The following is a 22,462-nucleotide window of genomic DNA, read 5'->3' as shown; positions in this document are numbered from 1 at the left end:
TTTAGACAATTTAGAAAAAAGTTTAAATCAGCTACAATGATCTGGGCATGGTGCCACACACCATTAGCTCTAGCACTTGGGAGGGAGAGGCAGGTAGATCTCTGTGAGTTCCAAGCCAGCTGGGGCTACACAGAGACCTTAAAATAAAATAAAATAAAATAAAATAAAATAAAATAAAATAAAATAAATTACAGGTCCACAAGGTGGCTCAGCGGTAAAGGTGCTTGTTGCCAAGCCAGATGACCTGAGTTCAATCCCTGGAACCACACAGTAGAAGGAGAGAACAGACTCCTGCAAGTTGTCCCCTGGCCTCCACATGTGTGCTGTAAAATGTGTATGTCTCCCCATAAATAAATTATAAAAATCATGAAAAGAAGCCAGGAATGATGGTGCACACCTCTAATCCCAGCACTTGGGAGGCAGAGTCAGGTGGATCTCTGTGAGTTCAAGTCCAGCCTGGTCTACATAGTGAGTTCCAGGGAGACCCTCTCAATAAGACAAAGAAATCACAAAAAGTAATTAATAATTATGAAAGTAACAATTATATGTATTATTATATCTAATATTATATGTAGTTCAGCAGTTAAGAGCACTGGCTGCTCTTGCAGAGGACCTGGGCTTAGTTCTCAGCACACACATGGGAGCTGAGAACAATCCTTAACTCCAGTTTGGGAGAATTCGATGCCCTCTTCTGACCTCCAAGGGCATTGCATGACACGGGTGCACTTACACACATGCAGGCAATACACTCAGACACATAAAATAAAAATTTTTAAAATTTTTAAAAAAATTAAAAGCTAAGAGCTGGAGAGATGGCTTAGCGGTTAAGAGCACTGACTGCTCTTGCAGAGGACCCAGGTTCGATTCCCAGCACCCACATGGTGGCTACGAACCGTCCTTAACTCCAGTTCCAGAAGAATCCGAAGCCCTCTTCTGACTTCCTCGGCATTGCACGACACGGGTAAACTCACACACATGCAGGCAATACACTCATACATATTAAATAAAAATAATAAATAAAATATTTTTAAAAATAAAAAAATAAAAAGATACGAGCTGGGGCTACAGAGAGACCCTGTCTCAAAAAGAAAAAAAAAAAATACTTAGCTGGTAGGGGAGGTTCCATGATCTGGAAGTGGTTTTCCCAGTGCTCATCCATTGCACTCCAGATTCACTAACCTCTGAAATTTCCTCAAATGTGAGAAACTCTACTGCATAATTTGTGGGATACATATAAATAATAAACTTCACCTTTTGCTCCCTCTTAAAAAAAGGGAGAACTGACAAATTGATAGACATCTGTGGATTCAGTGATAAATTTCATGTTAACATAAATTGCACAATTTAATACAAATAACCACATTTTCTAGAACTTGGTAAGAAGACGTCATTTTATTTTATATTGAACCAAGGCCCTCCCAAGGATTGATTGATTGATTGATTGATCTAGCTATCTTTTTTGTGGCTTTTTTTTTTTGTATGTTTTTGATTTGGAGGCAGGGTCTCCCTGTAGCCCCAGCTGACCTGGAACTCACTGTAGACCAGGCTGGCCTCTCTGTTTCACAGAGATCTACCTGCCTCTGCCTCCTGAGTGCTGGGATTAAAGGTATGTGCCACCACATCCGGTTTATGTTGGATGGGGATGGAACCCTGGGGAAGGGCTCTACCCACTGAACTACTACCCCACTCACTATTTTATTTTGGGGGGCCTTGACTCCAGACAGGATCTTGCTATGTAGCTCAGGCTGGCCTCCAATTGTTGCCCTCCTTAGCCTCAGGCGGGCTGGGAGTCCCAGTCCTGGACCTCCACACCCAGCCCAGGGATGTTAATTCTGTAAATCCCTCCCCCAGCCCCACACTCCCTTCCGAGTCTGCTTGGCTGTGATTTCCTGTAGGTTGTGCAGTTTATATTCCCTAGAGGAGTGCAACAGTCTGGTAAGTGTCCACAAATCATTAAGATGCTCTTTGTGATGTTCTGAAAGACTATGGGAACCCACAAGGGTTCCATGGTCTACACTTTGGGAATCATGTCTGTTATGGGTTCCTTGATAATAAACATAATCAAAATTCACCCCCTTGGGGCTGGAGAGGTGGCTCCGTGGTTAAGAGCATTGGCTGCTCTTCCAGAAGACCTGGGTTCAGTTCCCAGCACCCACATGACAGCTAACAACTGTCCTTAACTCCAGTTTCAGGGGATCCAGCATTCTTTTCTGGCCTCTGCAGACATCACACACACAGGTGCACTTAAATAGATGCAGGCAAAACACTCATACACATAAAATAATAATTAATAAAAAAAATTTAACCCCAGCTCATCCCTCTGGTCAGGTGCATTGGCAAACCCCTTTAATCCCTGAAATTGGGAAACAGAGGCAGGCAAGCCTGTGAGATTAAGGCCAGCCTGGTCTATATAGTGAGATCCAGGCCAGCCAGACCCACATAGTGAGAACCTGTCTCAAAAACAAACAAACAGGAAAACCTAAGAAAAGTCTTTGTTTTGCTGAAATTTTGGCATTTGATGACAGTGTTCCAAAAACCTAATGTCCTTTAAAATGTATTGTGACCTAGGATTCCAAGCCACTGTTTCTGACCAGCACTCAGGAGGCAGAGGCAGATAGATCTCTGTGAGTCCAAGACCAGCCAGCCTGGTAGTCTACACAGCAGGTTCCAGGTCAACCAGGACCACATAGTGAGAACCTGTCTCAAAAACAAACAAAAAAAGAAAAACAAACCCCACCTCACCCTTTGGCGGGGGCAGGTGAGGAGTGGGGGAGCTACTGAGGCTCCTGGGCAATACCTCGGAATAGTAGAAACAAACATCTGCCGTTAGAGAATTTGGGAATTCATTTTCTTTTCTTGGCAAGACTTTGTAAATTCGGGCGGTCAAATTTGTGTCCAACCTATTTTAGCTTGTGCTGCGCTGTGCTGGGGACACCAGGATCATCGAGTCTGCCGGGGGCAAGCCCTTATTTATCCCAGGCCACTGGGTCCCAGGTGTATGAAGTCTCGAGTCTTCAAAGTCAGGCAAAAAAAATTCCAGTCAGAGGGAACATTCCAGGAGTCATAAGCAATACAGGAGACGTGCGCTGACATCATGTCTATCCGGGGTCACCGTGCCTCCAAAGCATCTCGGTTCCCTTCCTAGTCCGTAGAAGGTGTGTAGTCCGTTGCCTTTGGTGGAAGTCCCACATCTAAGCCAACTGCATTCTCTCATGCTGCAGACATCTTCATCTATGGCTCTGTCCATCCACAACCTGTCCCAGTGGAAACTTTGGGATGTCCTAGCGGAAGAGGTGTCTGCGAGGGCGCGGGGTCGGGTCCAGGCGGTTCCACTGTCCCCATCCGGAGGCCTCCACTCTGGGCCGGGTGAGTCAGCCCCCGGCGGCTCCCGCGTCATCCCGGCCTCTCGGCTCCGCGCTATTTCGAGCTCCGGGCACTATAAATAGAGGCTCGCTGAGCAGAGGCGAGCCGCCCCCCTCTGCTCGGGCCCCTGCGTCCCCGGCCCGCCGCGATCACCCGCCCCACGTCAGCGCGGCTAAGTTTAGAGGCGGGTGGGGACACGGCCTGGTCACTGCACCCTTTGAACCTTTGAGAGTCGCTGTCTGGCTGTCCAGCTTCTTTTTGGTCCCACACTCCAATTCTCCACCCTTTCTGGGGTGCAAAAAGGACCCCAGGTTGAAATGGGGGGACGCCTGTAGGAAGAGAGCGGGACCGGGTTGCGTTGGGTGCGAATTTGCTGCGTGAGGACAAGTGGCATCATTCGAACTCACTGCTCCAGGAGCTGGAGGATTTGTATCTAGGGATACAAGTCTCAATGTAGAAATTTAGCTCAAAAAGCACACTCGGGAATAATGTCCAACCCACGGCAACTTTTCCCGCCCTTGGCTATTGCAGACAACTCAAAGTCACAACCACAGGTGGTGGGGACACCGGTGAGGAGGGGGAAAATCCTGTGGTGGCCTTTCCCTGGGTCCTGGGCATCTCTTTGTGGTCCAGCCAAACTGGACTAGGAATCCTTTTGCGGGATGCCGGCGGCCCCTGGCGGTAGAGACAAGCGTTGCAGGCTTAAGGTTGGCTGGAGAAACTGAGTCACGTTCACGTCCTTGGGTTGGCCCTTTGGATTTGGAGACACGTGTGCCTGGTACTTTATATGGCGGGGGCTGCTCTCCGGGCGTCTGTGCAATGGGTGAACGTGAACAATAATACCGTCTTCACAGGAAATGTGCTGCTCAGGGCAGGGGGTTTTGTGTCATTTGGTGGCAACTGTGGGCCCAGGGCCTGGCACTTATAAAAGTGGTCAGTATGTAGCATTCAAGGCAGGAGTGAGTAAACCCATCTGCTTTTGATATTTGTTTGGGGTATTGCTTCTTTTTTTCTGAGACAAAAATCTGAACTCTATAGCCCAGGCTACCCTGCAACTCACTATGTAGCCCAAGCTGGACTCAAACCCACTGTGATCCTTTTGCCTTCCACTCCTGAGGGCTGTGATTACAGATATGAGCCACCATACGCAGCTCAGTTTTGAGTTTCTTTGTTATTTGTTTTGAGACAATATGTAGCTCCAGCTGGCCTGGAACTCTCTATGTAGACCAGGCTGGCCTTGAATTTACAGAGATCCACCTCCTGCCTTACAGAGATCCACTTGCCTCTGCCTTCCTTAGTGCTGGGATTAAAGGTGTGCACTACCACACCCAGCAGTTTTGGGTCTTTTTAAAAAATTTATTTTAAAAGTTTATCTTATGTGTATTCGTGTATTGCCTGCATGTAGGTAAGTGCACCTGTGTCCTGCAATGTTGGCTGAGGACAGAAGAGGCTGTCGGATCCCCCGGGACTGGAGTTACCGACAGTTGTTAACTGCCATGTGGGTGCTGTGGATTCGAATCCGGGTCTTCTGCAAGAACAACCAGTGTTCTTAACCACTGAGCCATCTCTCCAGTCCCAGTTTTGGGGTTTTAAAAAAAGTTTTATTTGGGCTGGAGAGATGGATCAGCAGTTAAGAACACTGGTGGTTCTTGCAGAAGACCCGGATTCAAATCCCAGCACCCACATGGCAGCTAATAACTGTCCGTAACTCCAGTCCCAGGGGATCTGACAGCCTCTTCTGACCTCCTTGGGCATTGCATGACATGGGTGCACTTACCTACATGCAGGTAATATGCACATACACATAAAATAAAAATACTAAATAAAAATTTTAAAATGTTTTATTACTTTTATTTTATGTGTATGCGTGTATTGCCAACATGTGTGTAAGTGCACCGTGTCTTGCTATGCTCACAAAGATCAGAAGAGGGCATCAGATCCCCTTGAACTGGAATTATAGATGGTTGTTAGCCACCATGTGGGTGCTGGGAATCAAACCCAGGTCCTCTGCAAGATCAGACAGTGCTCTTAACCAATGAGCCATCTCTCTAGCTCCCAGTTTTTGGTTTTTGATATAGGGTCTTTCTTTATAATACAAGCTGGTCTCACCTACAGCAATCCTCCTGCCTCAGCCTCCTCAGTGCTGGGTTTACAAGTGTGCTGATCTCCACCACACTCTGATGAGCAAGCCTATCTCATGCCAGGACCCTGATGCCTTACTGAATCCTTCCAACCTCAGCAAACAAATTGCAGATAGGGAAACTGAGGCTTACAGTAGGAATGTGCCTTGCAATGGGGCTGGGTTTGTGTGGTTTATGAACACAACACATAGCTCAGGGGCCCCTGGATGTCAGGCTTGTGTAGGGCACACTAATGTGATGGCAGCTGAGCTCTCTCCTTCCCTACACTAAATCAAGAGCTATCTACTATAGACAAACCTTAGTATATCTTCTACTGTGTATTAAGTACAGTGGCACAGTGGTAGGACATCTGCCTAGAATCCCCCAGTGAGAGGCTTAGGGTGTGACTCAGTGGTAGAGCACCTGCCTAGAATCCTCAGCACACCCCCAAACACACACACTAAAACTAGGAAAGCATTAAAATTAGTAGGGGCTGGAGAAATTCCTTAGCAGTTAAGAGCACTGGTTGCTCTTTCAGAAGACCCAGGTTCAGTTCCCAGCACCTACGTGACAGCTAACAATCATCTGTAACTCAGGTTCCAGGGATCTGATGCTTTCTTCTGGCCTCTGTGGGCATTGCATGCATGTGGTGCACTTACATATATGCAGGTAAAGCACCCATACACATAACATAAATAAATCTTTTTTTCTTTAAATAGCAGACTATACATTGTGGCTTTAAGGGCATTGCCTCCCTCTTTTTTTTTTTTTTTTTTTTTTTTTGAGACAGGGTCTCCCTGTAGCCCCAGCTGTCCTGGAACTCACTATGTAGACTAGGCTGGCCTTGAACTCACAGAGATCAAAGGTGTGCGCCACCACCCTGGGCTCATTGCCTCCCTCTTAACACACCAGGAGCAAAAGGATGGGAAAAACTGATAAATTCATACAAACACTGACAATTCCTAAACAAGTAAAGTGAAAACACGAAGAACCAAGAGGAAACATTTAGCTATGGACATGACTAACAGGATCGGAGTCCAAACAGCACTCCAATAAATTAACAGTAATAAAAAGATGTTCATCTCCTTTGCCCCCCCTCCCTTTACTTTAAAAACTGTTGAATTGAATTGCTCATTAAAAAAAAAAAGGTTAAGGATATGAGCCAAGCTTTAAAAAAACGGACAAAGGAAATGAGCAACTCACAGAAGACAAAATACATAAGGCCATTAACTCCAAAAACGATATTCTATTTCCTTAGTAATCAGAGAATTGCAAGTTAGAACAGAGTGATACAAACCTACCAGGAAGTGACTAACACTAAGTCATCAGCCAGGTCTCTGGGCTCAAATGTCTCTTCCTCCAGGAAGCCGTCCTGACTCCCCAGCTGGGTCAGGTGCTTCCCCCAAACAGGTCCTCCCCCAGTCCTGCCCACTCAGGGTCGTCCCTCTCTGGGGACATGTCTGACTGTCCCATTCCAGCGAGGTCACCGCTGTCACCAACAGAGCCTGCTTGGGGTGGGAAATGGCTTAGAATGAATGAGTGGATGTGGAAACAGGCCAAGTTCAATTCTATTCTCATTGCGAGGAGGGAGGACCTGGTTTGATCTCTGATTTTTACTGCTTGATCTCTTATTTTTTCTCCACCGAGCCGTGTCTGGAGCCTAGGAACACAGGAAGAACTCAGTAGGGCTTTGAAACTGAACCACTCGGTTTCAAACACTCCCAGACACGGAGATCCACGTCTCTATTCGCCCCCAAACCTGCACAGTCCTCCAAGACCATAGAGAGCAGCGCAAAGACCGCTCTACCGCCCTGAGGAACAGCGAGACGAGAGGCGGGCCAGAGCGGCCGGAAGTGCGGCGACCTAGGGCCAGCGCTGGCCGCGCTGGCAGCGTGTAGTCTCGATTCCTCCCCGCGGTCTTTTCCTTCAGGCCTGGGGAACCAGCAGGTGAGTCCTGGCTGTGTTGAGACCCAGAGGTAGGGCCGAGAGTGGCGGGAGGTGGAGGCCGCAGGTTGATGATTGGCAGTCGAAGAAGCCAATCAATATAGAGTCTGAGACAGGGCCGAGGCTGGGCGTGGCGAGTGCGTCCAGGTGTGTTGCCTGGGGGCGGGGCCAACCGCTTGTCAGTGGGGGAGGGGTGCGAATAGAACGCGGGCTCGAGAGGGGCGGGGCTAAGTGGAGTGTAGACCAGTCAAAAGCGGGGAGAGATGAAGAGGGCGGGTCCACGGATTGGGCGTCTAGGCCCCAACCCTACGGAACGGAGCAATTTTGTTGGGGGTGGGGCCCGCTGTGAGTGGGGGTTCCCTCTGGAAGGATGGGAGTGCCAAGGGGGATGTCGTCATGCCTCTCAGGCCCGAGATGGATCCTGGGAAAGACGAGGAGGGGTTGCCGCAGCCCCTAGCACCACACTCGAGAAAGAAATTTGTCATCCCGCTGGACGAAGATGAGGTCCCTCCTGCAGGGGTAAGAGCAAGGACATGGGGGCTGTTGGGAGGAAAAGGGGCAGGAAGGGACCTGGGAGATCACAGTGTGGGGTGTAGCAGACCTCAAAGGCCTGGGTTGCTTTGGAAAAATAACCCACTGCCCCCTGTCAGTCTCCGTTTCCCTGTCTGTAACATGGCAGAGGGGTTAAGACAGGGCTACGTCACAGGCTACAAGCTGGCAGCCTGCAGGTGGGCCTCTGATTTGTTTATTTGGATTTTTAAAACCGGGGTTCATGTTGCCTGGGCTAGCCTTGAACTTGAAATGTAGCTGAGGTTGGCCTTGAACTTCCTCCAGCCTCCACCTCTCACGTTCTGGTGTCTAAGCAGTGGGCCATGGGATTTTTTTATTTTTTACATTTAGTGTGTGTGTGTGTGTGTGTGTATGCGCATGCCACAGGACACATGTGGAGGTCAGAGGACAAATTGTGAGAGTACTTGTGGGAGTCAGTTCTCTCCTTCCACTATATGGGTCCCAGGGATTGAACTCAGGTCATCAAGCCTTGGCAGCAAGCACCTTTATCCACTGAGCCATCTTACTGGCCCTTTTCTTTCCTTTTTTTTTTTAGACTTGGTCTTTTTTTAATTATTATTTTTATTTTATGAGTATGAGTGTATTGCCTGCATGCATATAAGTGCACCTGTGTTCTTCAATGCCTGCTGAGGTCAGAAGGGGGCACTGGATCTCCCTGGAACTGGAGTTATGGACGGTTGTTAGTCACCATGTGGATGCTGGGAACTGAACCTGGGTCCTGTGCAAGAGCAGCCAGTGTTTTTAACCGCTGAACCATCTCTCCAGCCCCCTTCTTTTCCTTTTTTTAGACTTGATCTTGTTATGAAAGGTCTGGCTGGCCTAGAATTTTTGGGAGGCAGAGGCAGGCAGAACTTCTGCCTCAGTCTCTCAAGTGGGGTTATCACAGGTGTGTACCACCACAACACACTCAGACTGTTCTCTGCTTCATAGGACAGGCAGTCTGGATTTTCAAGATATGAATTTGGATCTGACATGTTTTTTTGTGTTTCTTTAGGGGTGCTGCTGCCCTCATGTGGAGGTGGTGGGCAGCGCTCTCCTATCATATAGGTCCTGGGACTTGAACTCAGGTTGCTTGGTGGCAAAGTGACCTTACTTGTTGAGCCATCTCTCTGACACTGAATCTGGAAAGTTTCGTGGAGGGTGGTATCCCACATCTTTAATCCCAGCACTGGGGAGGCAGAAACAGGCAGAACTCTGAATTTTAGGCCAGTGGGTCTCTGTGAGTCTGAGGCCAGCCTAATCTACATAGTGAGCACCAGGCTAGCCAAGGCTACATAGTGAGACCCTGGCACAGAACAAATAAGCAAAATAACAGCAAAAAAAAAAAAAAAAAAAAAAAAAAACACACACACACACACACACACACACACACACACACAAAGAATTGGAGAGTTTAGGAATTTTTTAAAAATTGGAGGGCTCAGTAGTTAAGAGCACTTGCTGCTCTTGCAGAGGACCTGAGTTTGGTCCCATAAGAGGTGTCTTCAAACTGCCTGTAACTCTAGCTCTGGGTGATCCAGCACCCTCCTCTGGCCTCCATCTGTACCTGCATGCACTTGACAGATACATATACGTACACATAAATAAAAATGAAGAAATCCTAAAAAAAAAAGGTGGGGGGTACAGGAGAGATGGCTCAATGGTTAAGAGCACTGGCTGCTCTTACAGAGGACTCAGGTTCAGTTTCCAGCACCCACATGGCAGTTAAAAATCATCCAGAGGATCCAACACCCTCTTCTGACTTCTGTGGGCTTTAGCACTTACACACATGCAGGCAATATACTCATACACATAAAACAAGATAATTAAAAAAAATAATAATAAATCTAGCTGGGTGTGGTGGTGCACGCCTTTAATCCCAGCACTGGGAGACAGAGGCAGGCGGATCTCTGAGAGTTCAAGGCCAGCCTGGTCTACATAGTGAGTTCCAGGACAGCTGGAGCTACAGAGAGACCCTGCTTCAAAAACATACACACACACAAAAAGAAATCTGAGTTGGTTGTGGTGGCACCCACCTTTAATCCCAGGATTGGAAAGGATTGTCACAAGTTCAAGGCCAGCCTGAGCTAATAGTGAGACCCTGCCTTTAAAAGAAAACAAAACAGCTGGGCATGGTGGCACATGCCTGTAATCCCTGTACTTGAGAGGCAGAGGCAGGCAGATCTTTGTGAGTTCAAGGCCAGCTTGGTTTACATAGTGAGTTCCAGGACAGCTGGGGCTACAGGGAGACCCTGTCTCAAAAAGACAAAAAAAAAAAAAGTATTCACTTTTGACATCATTTGGTAAATCAAAAGATCTGGCCACACTGAAATGTCCTTCCTGTAGGACAACAGCTGGAGATGAATACTGGTTGTCGCCATGTGCAACAGGGAAAAGAAATGGGGTGTGATGGAGGGAGGAACCAATCGCTTTAGACAGGAAGGCTAAGGGAGGAACTCTGTGGAGGTGACATCTTGGCAGAGTCAGAGAAGAGGTGATGGAGTGGGCCATGCTGAAAGGAGGTGAGGCAGTGCAAAGGCCCTGAGGCTAGAGAACCTGACAAGTCAGAGCCAGGAGAAAGCCAGTGGGGCCTGAATAGAGCAGGAAAGGGGCAGTAGTTGGAGGTAGGCTTCCTGGGGCAGGGCTCAGAGCAGATCCAGGATGTCCTGGGCTATGGTGACAGCTATGACTTTTACTCCAAGGCCCGAGCCAGCCATGGCTTGTGAGCAGAGGAAGGACATAATGATTTGTGGGCAGGTGACCTCATTGGTTCAAGTGACACATGATGGTGGCTGGAACCAGGGTGGAGTCCCAGGGTGAGAGGAAGGTTGAGACTTGATTCAATTAATTAATTACTTTAGAGGCAGGGTCTTTGTAGCCCAGGCTGACTTCAAACTCACTAAGTAGCTGAGGACCTTGAACTCCCAATCCTCCTGCCTCCACCTCCCAGATGCTGAGATGACAGACATGCACCACCACACCTGGCTCATGCAGTGCTGGGGATGGGATCCAGGACTACCCATGCTTTGAGACCCAGGGCCTTGCCCATGCTATGAGGCCCAGGGCTCAGCCCAGGCTAGGCAGACGTTCCACCAGCTGAATCACATCCCAACCCTCTGTTTGGATTTGAAGTCCCAGTCCTGGAATATTCATAGAAAGAGGATCAGCCAATCAGAGGAGGGGAGGGACTTTAAGTGCTTCTTACTAAAGCCCACAATCCTCCTTTGTCCCCACAGGCCAAATCCTTATTCAGGTCTTCACTGAACCTTCCCACTGTGGCGACTACTGTGGCAACCTCAGCCCAAGGGGCCCCTCAGACATATGCAGAGTATGCCATTGCCCAGCCAACAGGAGGTGCTGGGGCCACAGGTCCCACAGGCTCTGAACCTGTGGCAGGAGAGAACCCCAACCAGGCTCTGAAACCTGGGGCAAAATCCAACAGCATCCTCGTGAGCCCCCGGCAGGTGAGGGGGAGATGGAGCACTGAGGTCCTGGTGGGAAACTCCACTATAACTCGGCTATAGGGATTGTGTTGGGACAGTGGAAGGAGATCTGAGGCCCGTCCACTGTGTTTGCTGCAGCTCCCCGTGTTCAGTCCTTCATGCATTCATTCCTTCCTTCATGCAGGCATTGGTTCCTTTGTTTTTGCATTAATTCCTTTATGCATTAATTCACTTTTATGTGAGTGTGTGTGTGTATCCCCATTATTCATCATTCATTTATCCACATGTGGGTTAAGTGTGCCCTAAATCTTTTTCTTAGGGCTACAACTATCTTTTTTTTTTTGGTCTTTTTGAGACAGGGTCTCCCTGTAGCCCCAGCTGTCCTGGAACTCACTATGTAGACCAGGCTGGCCTTGAACTCACAAAAATCTGCCTGCCTGTGCCTCCAAGTGCTGGGATTACAGGTGTGTGCCACCACACCCAGCCTATCTTTTTAAAAATTTTTATTTATTTATTATGGCTGGGCATGGTGGCACATGCTTTTAATCCCAGCACTTGGGAGGTAGAGGCAGGTGAATCTCTGTGAGTCCAAGGCCAGAGTAGTTAACACAGGGGATTTCAGGCCAGCTGGGGCTACAGGGAGACCCTGTCTCAAAAAGACCCCCAAGAATATTTTTTTTTTAATTTATTATGTGTATGAGTGTTTTGCCTTCATGCATGTCAGCGAGCCACATGAGTGTAATGCCTGTGAGGCCAGAAGAGGGTATCAGATCCCCTGGAACTGGAGTACTGATGGTTATTAGCCACCATGTGGGTGCTGAGAACCAGACCCAGGTTCTCTGCAAAAACAGCCAGTGCACTTAACTGCTGAGCCATCTCTCCAGCCTCACTGTGACTGTCTTTAGGTAGCTCTGCTCCTGTCCCCAGATTTGTTCATTGGGTAAAAATCTAAGGACCATAGCTAGGAAGCTAGCTTATTCTGTGAATGTCTTCTGTTCATGCAGGAGGACGGGCTGTTCACACGGGTACTGGGGACCCCAACTCGTGTCCTCATAGGTCCTCATTTTACTGACTTGACCACTTTACTGAATGAGCCTGTATTTATTTTTATTGATTTGTATTTCTTGTGGGTCTGGGGCCTCATACATGCTAGGGCCACCCCCCAGCCTCTCCAAAGTTTAGTCATAAGGACTGTGATAGAGGGCTCTGAGGGAGGACTATCCTTGGAGCTTTATGCCTGGGGCACCGTGGGTCCAGCCCAGAACTATGGGAACATTCACACATGTGCTTAGTCACAGGGAAGTTGGGGAACTTTTTTTTTTTGAGACAGGGTCTGAAACTGTTCTGGAACTCCCTATGTAGACCAGGTGGCCTCAGTTTCAGAGATTCATCTGCTTCTGCTTCTGCCTCCCAGCTGAGTGCTCAGGATTAAAGGTGTGTACCACCCCACCCTACATTCTGTCCTTTTGAGTTAAGGTGGCTTCTGACACAGGCATGTCTGATGGTGTCCCTGGCCACTGGGGTGCACTCAGCCTTGAGCCCCTGCCTTCCCCAGAGGTGAGGGTGGGGCTGACATTCCCACCCTTTATTCTGAGCTTGGTCTCCCTGGGCACCAGCCCCTGTTCTAGGCCAAATAGCAGACACCACGAGTCACCCCGTGAGAACACAAAGTACTCCTGTCCCCCTGGAATTCCACAGTGTTTAGGAAGTCCGTGTCAGATGGTATCTAATCACCCAGGAAATTGCAGAAGTCTGGAGAACTCTGTCTGAGGAATCCGGGGCAAAGACCACAAGTCAGAAGCAAAGGCCATCCTCCTGTCTCTGTCCAGAAGGGTTTCAGGAGGTCTGTATCTGGAACCAAGGGCAGAGGCCAAATGTCCATGTCTGTGTCCCCTGGGAACATAAGGACCTTGGCCTACCCTGGTCACTACTGTGTCCCCAGTATGGAGACACAGTGTGTGCTCAGTAAATGCTTGTAGAGTGCAGGCTTGCCCAAAGCAATTCAGTCTTGGGCTGTGGAGTGTGTGTCTCAGTAGAGCAGGAGGGAGGATTAGACAGAGGAGGGCCTATTGAGCACACAGCCTTGGACAGTCTGCTTTCTCCTGGGCACTGGAGAGCCATGGCAGGGCTTAGAGCAGTAGAAGGAGCAGTTTGTGGCTTTAGGATGATGCCTCTGATTACCATTTGCAGAGTGGCCAGAAGAGTGGCCCAGTGGAGGTCTGAGCAACCTGGGCAGTGCTTTGGTGGAGGAGACATCTGTGAGGGATGTTGAGCAGGTCCATGTACCGCCAGAGGAGGAAGAGAGAGGAAGGTGCAGGACAGGCTTGGGCTCTGAACATAGGGTGCCATTTCTGGTATGGAGCTGGGGGCAGGAGTGGGTGGGATGATGCTGAGGACACTATGAGATGGATGTGAAGACTGGTAGCCTACAGGTATGCTGGGACAGGGACTGAAAGGAAGTGGGACACAGGCCCTGTAGTGAGGGTAGGAGGGTTATAGGCAGCTCACAGCTCACATTCTAGGCTGAGGACTGTAGGAAGAGAAGCTGGGGAAAACCTAGGAACTGGAGAGATGGCTTGATGGTTAAGACCACTGGCTGCTCTTGTAGAGGACCCAGGTTTGACTCCCAGCACCCATGTGGCGGCTAATAACTACCTGTAACTCCAGTTCCAGGGGTATCAGACGCCCTCTTCTGATCTCCATGGGTACTACACGACACGGGTGCACTTACACACATGCAGATGAAACATTCATACACATAAAACTAAATCATTCAACAAGGAAATAATTTTAAAAAGACCCAGGGGGGCTGGAGAGATGGCTCAGCAGTTAAGAACACTGACTATTCTTGCAGAAGACCCAGGTTCGAATCCCAGAACCCACATGGCAGATGACAACTGTCTGTAACTCCAGTTCCAGGGGATCTGACAGCCTCTTCTGTCCTCTGCAGGCATTACACGACACAGGTGCATTTACCTACACGCAGGCATAACACTCATACACATGAAATAAAAATAGTAAATAAAATATTAAAAAAAAGACCCAGGAACCCGGTGGACATAGGGTGGGAGGTGTTGGGAGGAGGTGGAGGAGGGGTCGACCTGATTCTTGGTCCAGGGGTCACCCCTGTAATTGGCTTCTGACCCTCTCCCTTGCAGAGGGGCAACCCTGTGCTGAAGTTTGTGCGTAATGTGCCCTGGGAATTCGGCGAGGTGATCCCTGACTATGTGCTGGGCCAGAGCACCTGCGCCCTCTTCCTCAGGTGAGCTCTGAGGCACCATGGAGGCTGGAGGGTCCTGTTCCACGATTTTGGCCATTCTCTGGGAGAAGAGGGGCCCAGGGCTGTGGACTCTGGGACTATGCATGGCTCTGTGTTGAAGAAGGGGTTGTGGCCTGTAGGTATAACTGAGCAGGGAGACATGGGTATGAGGAAAGAGGCTGGACTTGGACCCCTGGGTCTGAGGGAGGAGGGCTGGAGTCTAGACCCCTGGGACTGAGTGAGGAGGGCTGGGGTCTGTACCCCTAGATCTGAGAGAGGAGGGCTGGTGTCTGGATCCCTGGGTCTGAGGGAGGAGGGCTGGGATCTGGACTTCTGGGTCTGTGGGAGGAGGGCTGAGGTCTCGATCCCTGGGTCTGAGGGAGGAGGGCTGGGGTCTGGACTCCTGGGTCTGAGGAGGAGGTTGGACCTGTACACCGAGTCTGAGGGAGGAGGCCAGGGATCTGAACTCCTAGATATGAAGGAAGAAGCCAATGTGCAGCTTCCCAGAGCACCACAGCCATGCCACCCTTGCTGGCCTTACCTGCTATGACCCTTCCTTAGAAACCAACCCTGGATAAGTTGCTTTACCTTGGGCCTCTAGCAGGGTTGTCCCTTATGCTGTGCTCGTGGATCCTGGCCTCTTCTGCATGCCAGTGAGGTGAGGCACTCCTGGAGCCTCAGGAGCTCCCCAACCTGTCCTCTCCCCTGCCTCTACCAGCCTCCGCTACCACCACCTCCACCCAGACTACATCCACGAGCGGTTGCAGAGCCTGGGGAAGACCTTCGCCCTGCGTGTGCTGCTGGTCCAAGTGGATGTGGTAAGCAGGGGTCGCCTGGGCCTGTTTCCTCCTACAGCTGAGACTGCCAGGTCTCCAAGATAGCCTATGTTGGCAGGAGACTTAGAAAGGAGAATTATGTTGAGTCAGGCATGCCTGTGATTGATCCCAGCACTCAGGAGGCTGAGGCAGGAGAATCATGTGAGTTCCAGACCAAGCAGGGGTTCAGAGTAAGATCTTGATTCCAAATAGAAACAAAAAATAGGACTCCAGGTATAGCTCAGTGGTAGAGCCTAGAATCCCCCAGTGACAGGATAGGGTGTGGCTCAGTGGTAAAGCACCTGCCTAGAATCCCCCAGTGAGGGAATGAGGGCATGGCTCAGTGGTAGAGCACCTGCCTAGAATCCCCCAGTGAGGGGCTGGGGGCACAGCTCAGTGGTAGAGGCTTTTCCCATCGTGTACTAGGTTCAGCCTTCAGCAATACCAAGCAAAATGTTTGCTGCACATGTCACCTAGTCCCCTGACCTTCTCCATGCCTCTTGAACCTGGTTCTCACCCATTACCACAGCTCCTATCAGATCCAGGTCCCTCTTCCCCTGTCCATCATCCTTTCTTGTTTTGGTCTTTTTTGAGATGGTCACCCTGTAGCCCCAGCTGTCCTGGAACTCACTATGTAGACCAGGCTGGCCTTGAACTCACCAAGATCCGCCTGCCTTTGCTGGGATTAAAGGTGTGCACCACCACGCCCGGCTTTAGTTTTATATGTGTTTTTCCTGCTTGTATGTAAGTGCACCCATGTTGTGCAATGCATGTGGAGGCCAGAAGTGGGAGTTGTATTCCCTGGAACTGGAGTTATGGACAGTTGTTAGCTGCCATGTGGGTCCTGGGAACTGAACCTTCTGTAAGAGCAGCCAGTGCTCTTAACCACTGAGCCATCTCTCCAGCCCACCCCCACCCCCACCCCTCATTGTTTTTGAGACAAGGTTTCACAGTGTGGCCTGTGGTGGTCTGGAACTTACTACATAGCCCTGATTGGCCTAGACCTTCTGACAGTCCTCCTGCCTCAGCCTCCTGAGTGTTGGTATTACAGGTGTGAGCCAATGTGCCTAGCTCTCTGGCCTCCAGCCTTAACCCTCCTGTCCTTACAAAGCCTCCTGTAAGGGACTCTCTAATGCACAGATCTGGTATCAGCCTTCCCCTACTCCAAACTCTTCCTTGGCTCCCTAGCACTCTAGGAGTGAATTCTCCTCCCCTCCATGATAAATGGGGGCCTGTGTCATGTGACCTCCAGCCAACCCCCTAGGCTCATCCCTATGCATCCTTTTGTTGTTGTTGGGGTTTTTTTTTTGGTCTTTGAGACTGGGTCTCCCTGTAGCCCCACCTGGAACTCACTATGTAGACCAGGCTGGCCTTGAACTCACAGAGCTCTGCCTGCCCCTGCCTCCTGAGTGTTGGGATTACAGGCATGTGCCACCATGCTTGGCTTGTTATTGTTTCACTGGGGCTGGAGAGATGGCTCAGCGGTTAATACTGGTTGTTCTTGCAGAAGACCCGGGTTTGAATCCCAGCACCCACATGGCAGCTAACAACTGTCTGTAACTCCAGTCCCAGGGGATCCGACAGCCTCTTCTGACCTCTCCGGGCATTGCAGGACACGGGTGCACTTATCTATATGCAGGCAATACATGCATACACATAAAATAAAAATAATAAATTAAGAAAAAAAAGTTAAAAAAAATATTTTCACATTTATTTATGTTTGTGTGTATGTCTGTACATGTGGACACGTGTGTAGAGGTCAGAGGACAGCTTTTGGGAGTCGGCTTTCTCCTTCCACCATGTAGGTCCCAGGGATTGAACTCATGTCCTCAGGCTTGGTGGCAAGCACCTTACCCACTGAGATATCTCACTGGCCCGCTAATCTTCCTTGGGAGCACCATCTGTCTCCTAGCCTCCATTCTGTATTGACTAAACTGCAGTTCCTCAGTACTCTAGTACTCTATATGCGGTGCTCTCTGTCCCCGTCCCCTTTGCTTCCTTCAGTTCTCAACTTCCAGGTCTCAGCTCAGGTGTCCCCTCCTCCAGGAGACCCACCCAGATCTCTCAGGCAGGCTCAGGCCCTTTGATGGCTCCTGTATTCAGGCAATCATTGGTGACTGTAAACCTGGAAAGGCTGAGCCTAGGCTGTTTCAGTCACTGGTGGGACCTGGCATGGCCCGGCCTAGGCCGCATATCTAATAGGAGCTTAGGGGATTCAGCAAGTGAAAGGATTTCTGCATCCTAAACTTTTTAAAATTTTTCTTTATTTTCTTTCATGTTTATTTATTTTTCGTGTTTGTGCGAGGTCATGCACACATACGCATGTGCCACAGAATGGATGCAGTGGTCAGAAAACAATTTGTAGCAATGTCTTCTCTCCTATCATTGGGTTGTGGAGATCAGACCAACAGGTTTGGCTACAAACACCTTTACATACCGAGCCATCTTGCCTGGCACTAAGCTTGGTTTTGTGTGTGTGTGTGTGTGTGTGTGTGTGTGTGTGTGTGTGTGTATGTGCATGCGTGCGTGCGTGTGTATGCCACACTGAACATTGGAGTTGGTTCTGTTCATCCACCACGTGGATCCTGAGGATCAAACTCAGGTGGTGTCAGACTTGGAGACAAGTGCCTTTACCTGCTGACCCATATCCATTGTATTTTTGTTCTTTTTATTTTTTTATTTACAGTGTCTCCCTGTAGCCCCATCTGGCCTAGAACTCACTATGTAAACCAGGCTGGCGTAGAACTCACAAAGATCTGCCTGCCTCTGCCTCCCAAGTTCTGGGACTAAAAAAGGCGTGCGCCAGCGCAACCGGCTATTTGTTTTTTGAGACAGGGTTTCCCTGTAGCCCCAGCTGGCCTGGAATTTGCTATGTAGACCAGGCTGGCCTTGAACTCAGAGAGCTCTTCCTGCCTTCTGCCTCCTGAGTGCTGGAATTAAAGGTGTAGTGCCAACATGCTGTCACATTCACTGTATTTTTGTGTATTTTTGTTTGTCTTGAAATAGGGTTTCACAGTGGGACCTGGGGCTGACAGCACTGGGATTCTAGGCGCATGCCCCACACCCAGCTTTTTAAAAAGTCCATGCTAGGGACTGAACCAGGTCTCAGCTTACTACCTGTTTTGTCTCCCAGCTTAACTGTGGTATTTTCAGACTGTAAACCTCTATTTGTCCCAGGTGTCTCCTTCTGACATTCTTCTCTTCCAGAAAGATCCTCAGCACGCCCTCAAAGAGTTGGCTAAGATGTGCATCTTGGCTGATTGCACACTGATCTTGGCCTGGAGGTGAGACACAGGTTCCCCGACCCTGCCCACCACACTGGCCTGTTCAACCTCTTTCAGGGTTTCTAAGCCAGTCTTGGTGGAACAAGCCTATAGTCCCAGAGCTCAGGAGGCTGAGGCAGGAGGGTCAAGAATTGGAGGCTAGCCTGGGCTAAGTAGTAAGATCCTGTCTCCACCCCAAAACTCTGTGTGCCTGGTGCACACAGAGTCTCTCTGTGTCTCTCTGGGTCTCCATATTCACACCTGCAAGATGGGGTCTTAGCTTCTCTTGTATAGTTCTAGGCATGAAGGTGGGTGGAAGAGGTTAGAACACTGATTCCCAGTTAGACCTAAAATCTGGTGTTGTTTGTTTTTTATTTTTGCTAACCTGGAGCTGGCTATGTAGACTAGGCTGGACTAAATCTCACAGAGATCCGCCTGTCTCTGACTCCCAAGTTCTGGGATTAAAGGCATGTATGTGCTACTCCACCTTCCCAGTTAGACCTAAAATCTGACTGAATGAATCCCATATCTAGCATTTCTGTTTTTTTTTTTTGTTTTTTTTTTGACAGGGTCTCATTTAGTAGCCTAGGTTGGCCTAGAACACACAAGCAATCCTCCGCTTCTTCAGTGCTGGGATTATGAGTGTGCATCAGCACGCCTTGTTTCCATATCTAGATTTCTAGAGGCTATTTAATCAGCTCTCCAACAAAAATATTTCAGAAAGAATAAAAGACACCCCTTGCTCATACTATAAAGAAAATTAAACCCTCATAAATTCAACCTAAAAAGAGAAACTTCAGGGGGCTGGAGAGATGGCTCAGAGGTTAAAAGCACTGGCTGCTCTTGCAGAGGACCCTGGTTTGGTTCCCAGCACCTACATGGCAGCTAACAACCATCTGTAACTCCAGTTCCAGGGGATTTCATACCCTCTTCTGGCATCGACAGGCATTGTACACACATGGTGTGTACTCACATACATGCAGGCAAAACACATAGACAGACAATAGCTGGGTGTGGTGCACACCCAGAGGCAGGCAGATCTCTATGAGCTCCAGGCCAGCTGGAGCTACAGGGAGACCCTGTCTCAAAAAGACAAAATAAAGACAAAAATGTAAAAAGAAACATCAATAAAAGTATTTAAGAAGACTGGGATGGGGCTCAGTTGGTAGAGTGCTTAGGTAGCTGGGGAGGGGTTGTTACTAGAGTGCTTACCTAGCATGCACAAAGCCCTGGGTTCCATTCTCAACATTTCATAAACAGGCATGGGGGCACATACCTTTCATCCCAGCACTTGGGAAGTGGAGGCAGAAGGATCAGAGTTCAATGTCATTTTCAACTACATAGGGGGTATAAGGCCAACCCAGGCTACTCATAGGGGTGAGATACATGAAACCCTGCCTCAGAAAGAGAAAAAGAAATCTTAAGCTGGGTGTGGTAGTACCTCTGTGTAGCAGGAGGATCACTAGTTCAAGGCCAGGCAGGGATGCATAGCCTGTCAGGTGGTGAGGCTCAGTAGTAGATCACCTGCCTAGAATCCCCCAGTGAGGGGCTGGGGGTGGCTCAGTGGTAGAGTATCTGCCTAGAATCCTCCAGTGAGGGGCTGGGGGTGTGGCTCAGTGGTAGAGTATCTGCCTAGAATCCTCCAGTGAGGGGCTGGGGGTGTGGCTCAGTGGTAGAGCACCTGCCTAGCATGTGCAAAGTCCTGGGTTCAGCCCTTAGCATTGCCAAATCCTCAATAAAAGTGTGAGGACCCTCCCAGCAGGAGTTACTGCTGAGGACAGGAATGGGAAGGCTGTATTGATTTAGTGGTAGTAACTGGTAACAGTCTGATGCAAAGATTAGAGTCCTGAACCCTAGTCTTCACCCTTGCTGACCCATGTCCTATCACCCAGTGCCGAGGAAGCTGGGCGGTACCTGGAGACCTATAAGGCCTATGAGCAGAAGCCTGCTGACCTCCTCATGGAGAAGCTGGAGCAGAACTTCCTGTCCCGGGTGAGCCCGCCTCCCCTCCCTGCAGCTCCTGGGTTGAGGGTTAGCTCTGTTCCTAAAGGGAGTCCATCCATGTCTGAGGCCCTCCTTTCTTGCCCAGTCCTTCCTCATCCCCTGTAAGTACAAACCAGATCCTGTCTTCCTCAGCTCTGAATTCCTCCATGGCTCCCCAGTGCCCTGTGGGGAAACCCTGCCTCTTTATCCTCTGTAAGGATCTGAACTCCTAGCCTGCTAAGCCACATCTACCACTGGTTCCCTCTGCTCTAGTCCATATTTCCCATCCCAGCTCTGGTGTTGCCTCCTCTAGGAAGTATTCTAGGATTCGCAGTATAACTCCCCCCCACCCCCCGCATCTTGGTCTTCACTGTGTGGAACTGATCAGTCTTCCCCCATGGGTCTAGGGGCCAGTAGTGCAAGACTGGATCTATTTTGGCCCTGCTGGGTCCCCAGCACCACCCACACTCTGTGGACACTTGGAGGGTGTCTTGTAAATGAATTGATGACTCTGGTGGTTCTCCTCAGAGAAGGTGACCCAGCCACAGTGCCCAGTAGACAGCCAGGGCCTTGTGTGGACAGCTGCATTTGAAACTCCTCCCTCTCGGGACACTTCACCTCCACAGCCTAGTTTACCATCACCCCTGTGCAGAAACTGTAGCCCAAGGGACACAGAGAGAGAGGGAAGGGATTCACCCAGCACCCTATCAGCAGGGCTGGCAAGGCTAGGATTTGAAGCCAGTACCCATCCCTCCCTCCCTCCCAGGCTGTGTTGCAGCCTTTCCTTTCTTTTCTGCAAGTATTGTGTTCTATTTCCTTTTGTTTTTTGAGATGGGCTCCCAATGTAGTCCTGTCAGGCCTGAAATTCGCTGTGTGGACCAGGCTGACTTCAAACTTGTAGGAATCCCCTAAGTTTTACAGACATGTGTCCCCACACCTAGGTCCCAAGAAAGCATCCCATCTTCTCCCCTTCCAGGCTACTGAGTGTCTGACCACTGTGAAGTCAGTCAACAAGACGGACAGCCAGACCCTCCTGGCCACTTTCGGAGTAAGAAGCATGTCCCCTTCCTATTTGCCCACAAGCCTGCACCTCCCCGAGGGACCCTGACCCCGCCCCCAGCAGGGTTTACACCTCCCCATCCCTCTTCCATCTTTGCCAGTCTCTGGAACAGCTCATCACAGCATCGAGAGAAGATCTGGCCTTGTGCCCAGGCCTGGGCCCCCAGAAGGTAAGAACCTTAGGGACAGGCTTTGGGATTTGGGGACAGGAGTGAGCTTCAAAGCAGTGGGATTTTAGACCTCAAAGTTTTAAGGTTTTTTTTTCCCCCAAAATTTTAAACTATTTTTTTCTTTCTGTATATGTTATGCCTGTATGTATGTAAGTGCACCCATGTGTGCAATGCTTGTGGAGGCCAGAAGAGGGCATCCAATTCCCCAAAACTGGAGTTACAGTTATTAGCCTCCATGTGTGCACTGGGAACCAAACCCAGAAGAGCAGCCAGTGCTCTTAACTACTGAGTCATTTCTGCAACACCCTCACTGCTTCCCTACACTTTTTTGTTGTTTTTTTGAAACAGGGTCTATGTAGCTCTGGCTGGTCTGGAACTCACTATATAGACTAGACAGGCTTCCAACTCAGGGATCCACATACCTCTGCCTCCTAGTGTTGGAATTACAGATGTGAGCCATTATGCTTAATGTAAGGTTCTTAAAAAAAATTTTT

General features: G+C 49.5%; 1 protein-coding gene and 1 pseudogene across 5 annotated transcripts in view; both read left to right on the top strand.

The window, feature by feature from the left end:
* Positions 1 to 1,099: 1,099 nt before the first annotated feature.
* LOC115067527 lies at positions 1,100 to 1,231 on the top strand (annotated as a pseudogene).
* A 5,914-nt stretch (positions 1,232 to 7,145) lies between these two features.
* The window catches only part of Ercc1 (ERCC excision repair 1, endonuclease non-catalytic subunit), a 16,420-nt gene continuing 1,103 nt past the window's right edge, over positions 7,146 to 22,462 (top strand). Inside the window, exons 1-9 of one of the 5 annotated variants that reach the window (XM_008852035.3) lie at positions 7,286 to 7,430; positions 7,835 to 7,946; positions 11,213 to 11,440; positions 14,578 to 14,681; positions 15,397 to 15,496; positions 18,671 to 18,777; positions 20,649 to 20,748; positions 21,716 to 21,787; positions 21,900 to 21,968. In XM_008852035.3, the coding sequence (XP_008850257.1) occupies positions 7,842 to 7,946; positions 11,213 to 11,440; positions 14,578 to 14,681; positions 15,397 to 15,496; positions 18,671 to 18,777; positions 20,649 to 20,748; positions 21,716 to 21,787; positions 21,900 to 21,968 (885 nt within the window). In that variant the 5' untranslated portion in view covers positions 7,286 to 7,430; positions 7,835 to 7,841. Of the gene's footprint in view, positions 7,431 to 7,713; positions 7,947 to 11,212; positions 11,441 to 14,577; positions 14,682 to 15,396; positions 15,497 to 18,670; positions 18,778 to 20,648; positions 20,749 to 21,715; positions 21,788 to 21,899; positions 21,969 to 22,462 lie in introns of those variants that run through there. The other 4 variants (XM_029555533.1, XM_008852034.3, XM_008852036.3 and 1 more) reach the window with 4 other exon arrangements.

Source organism: Nannospalax galili, unplaced genomic scaffold (assembly GCF_000622305.1).
Source record: "Nannospalax galili isolate Female #2095 unplaced genomic scaffold, S.galili_v1.0 scaffold385, whole genome shotgun sequence".
In the NCBI taxonomy this organism is placed as follows: Eukaryota; Metazoa; Chordata; class Mammalia; order Rodentia; family Spalacidae; genus Nannospalax; species Nannospalax galili.
This window is presented reverse-complemented; position numbering and strand designations above follow the sequence as displayed.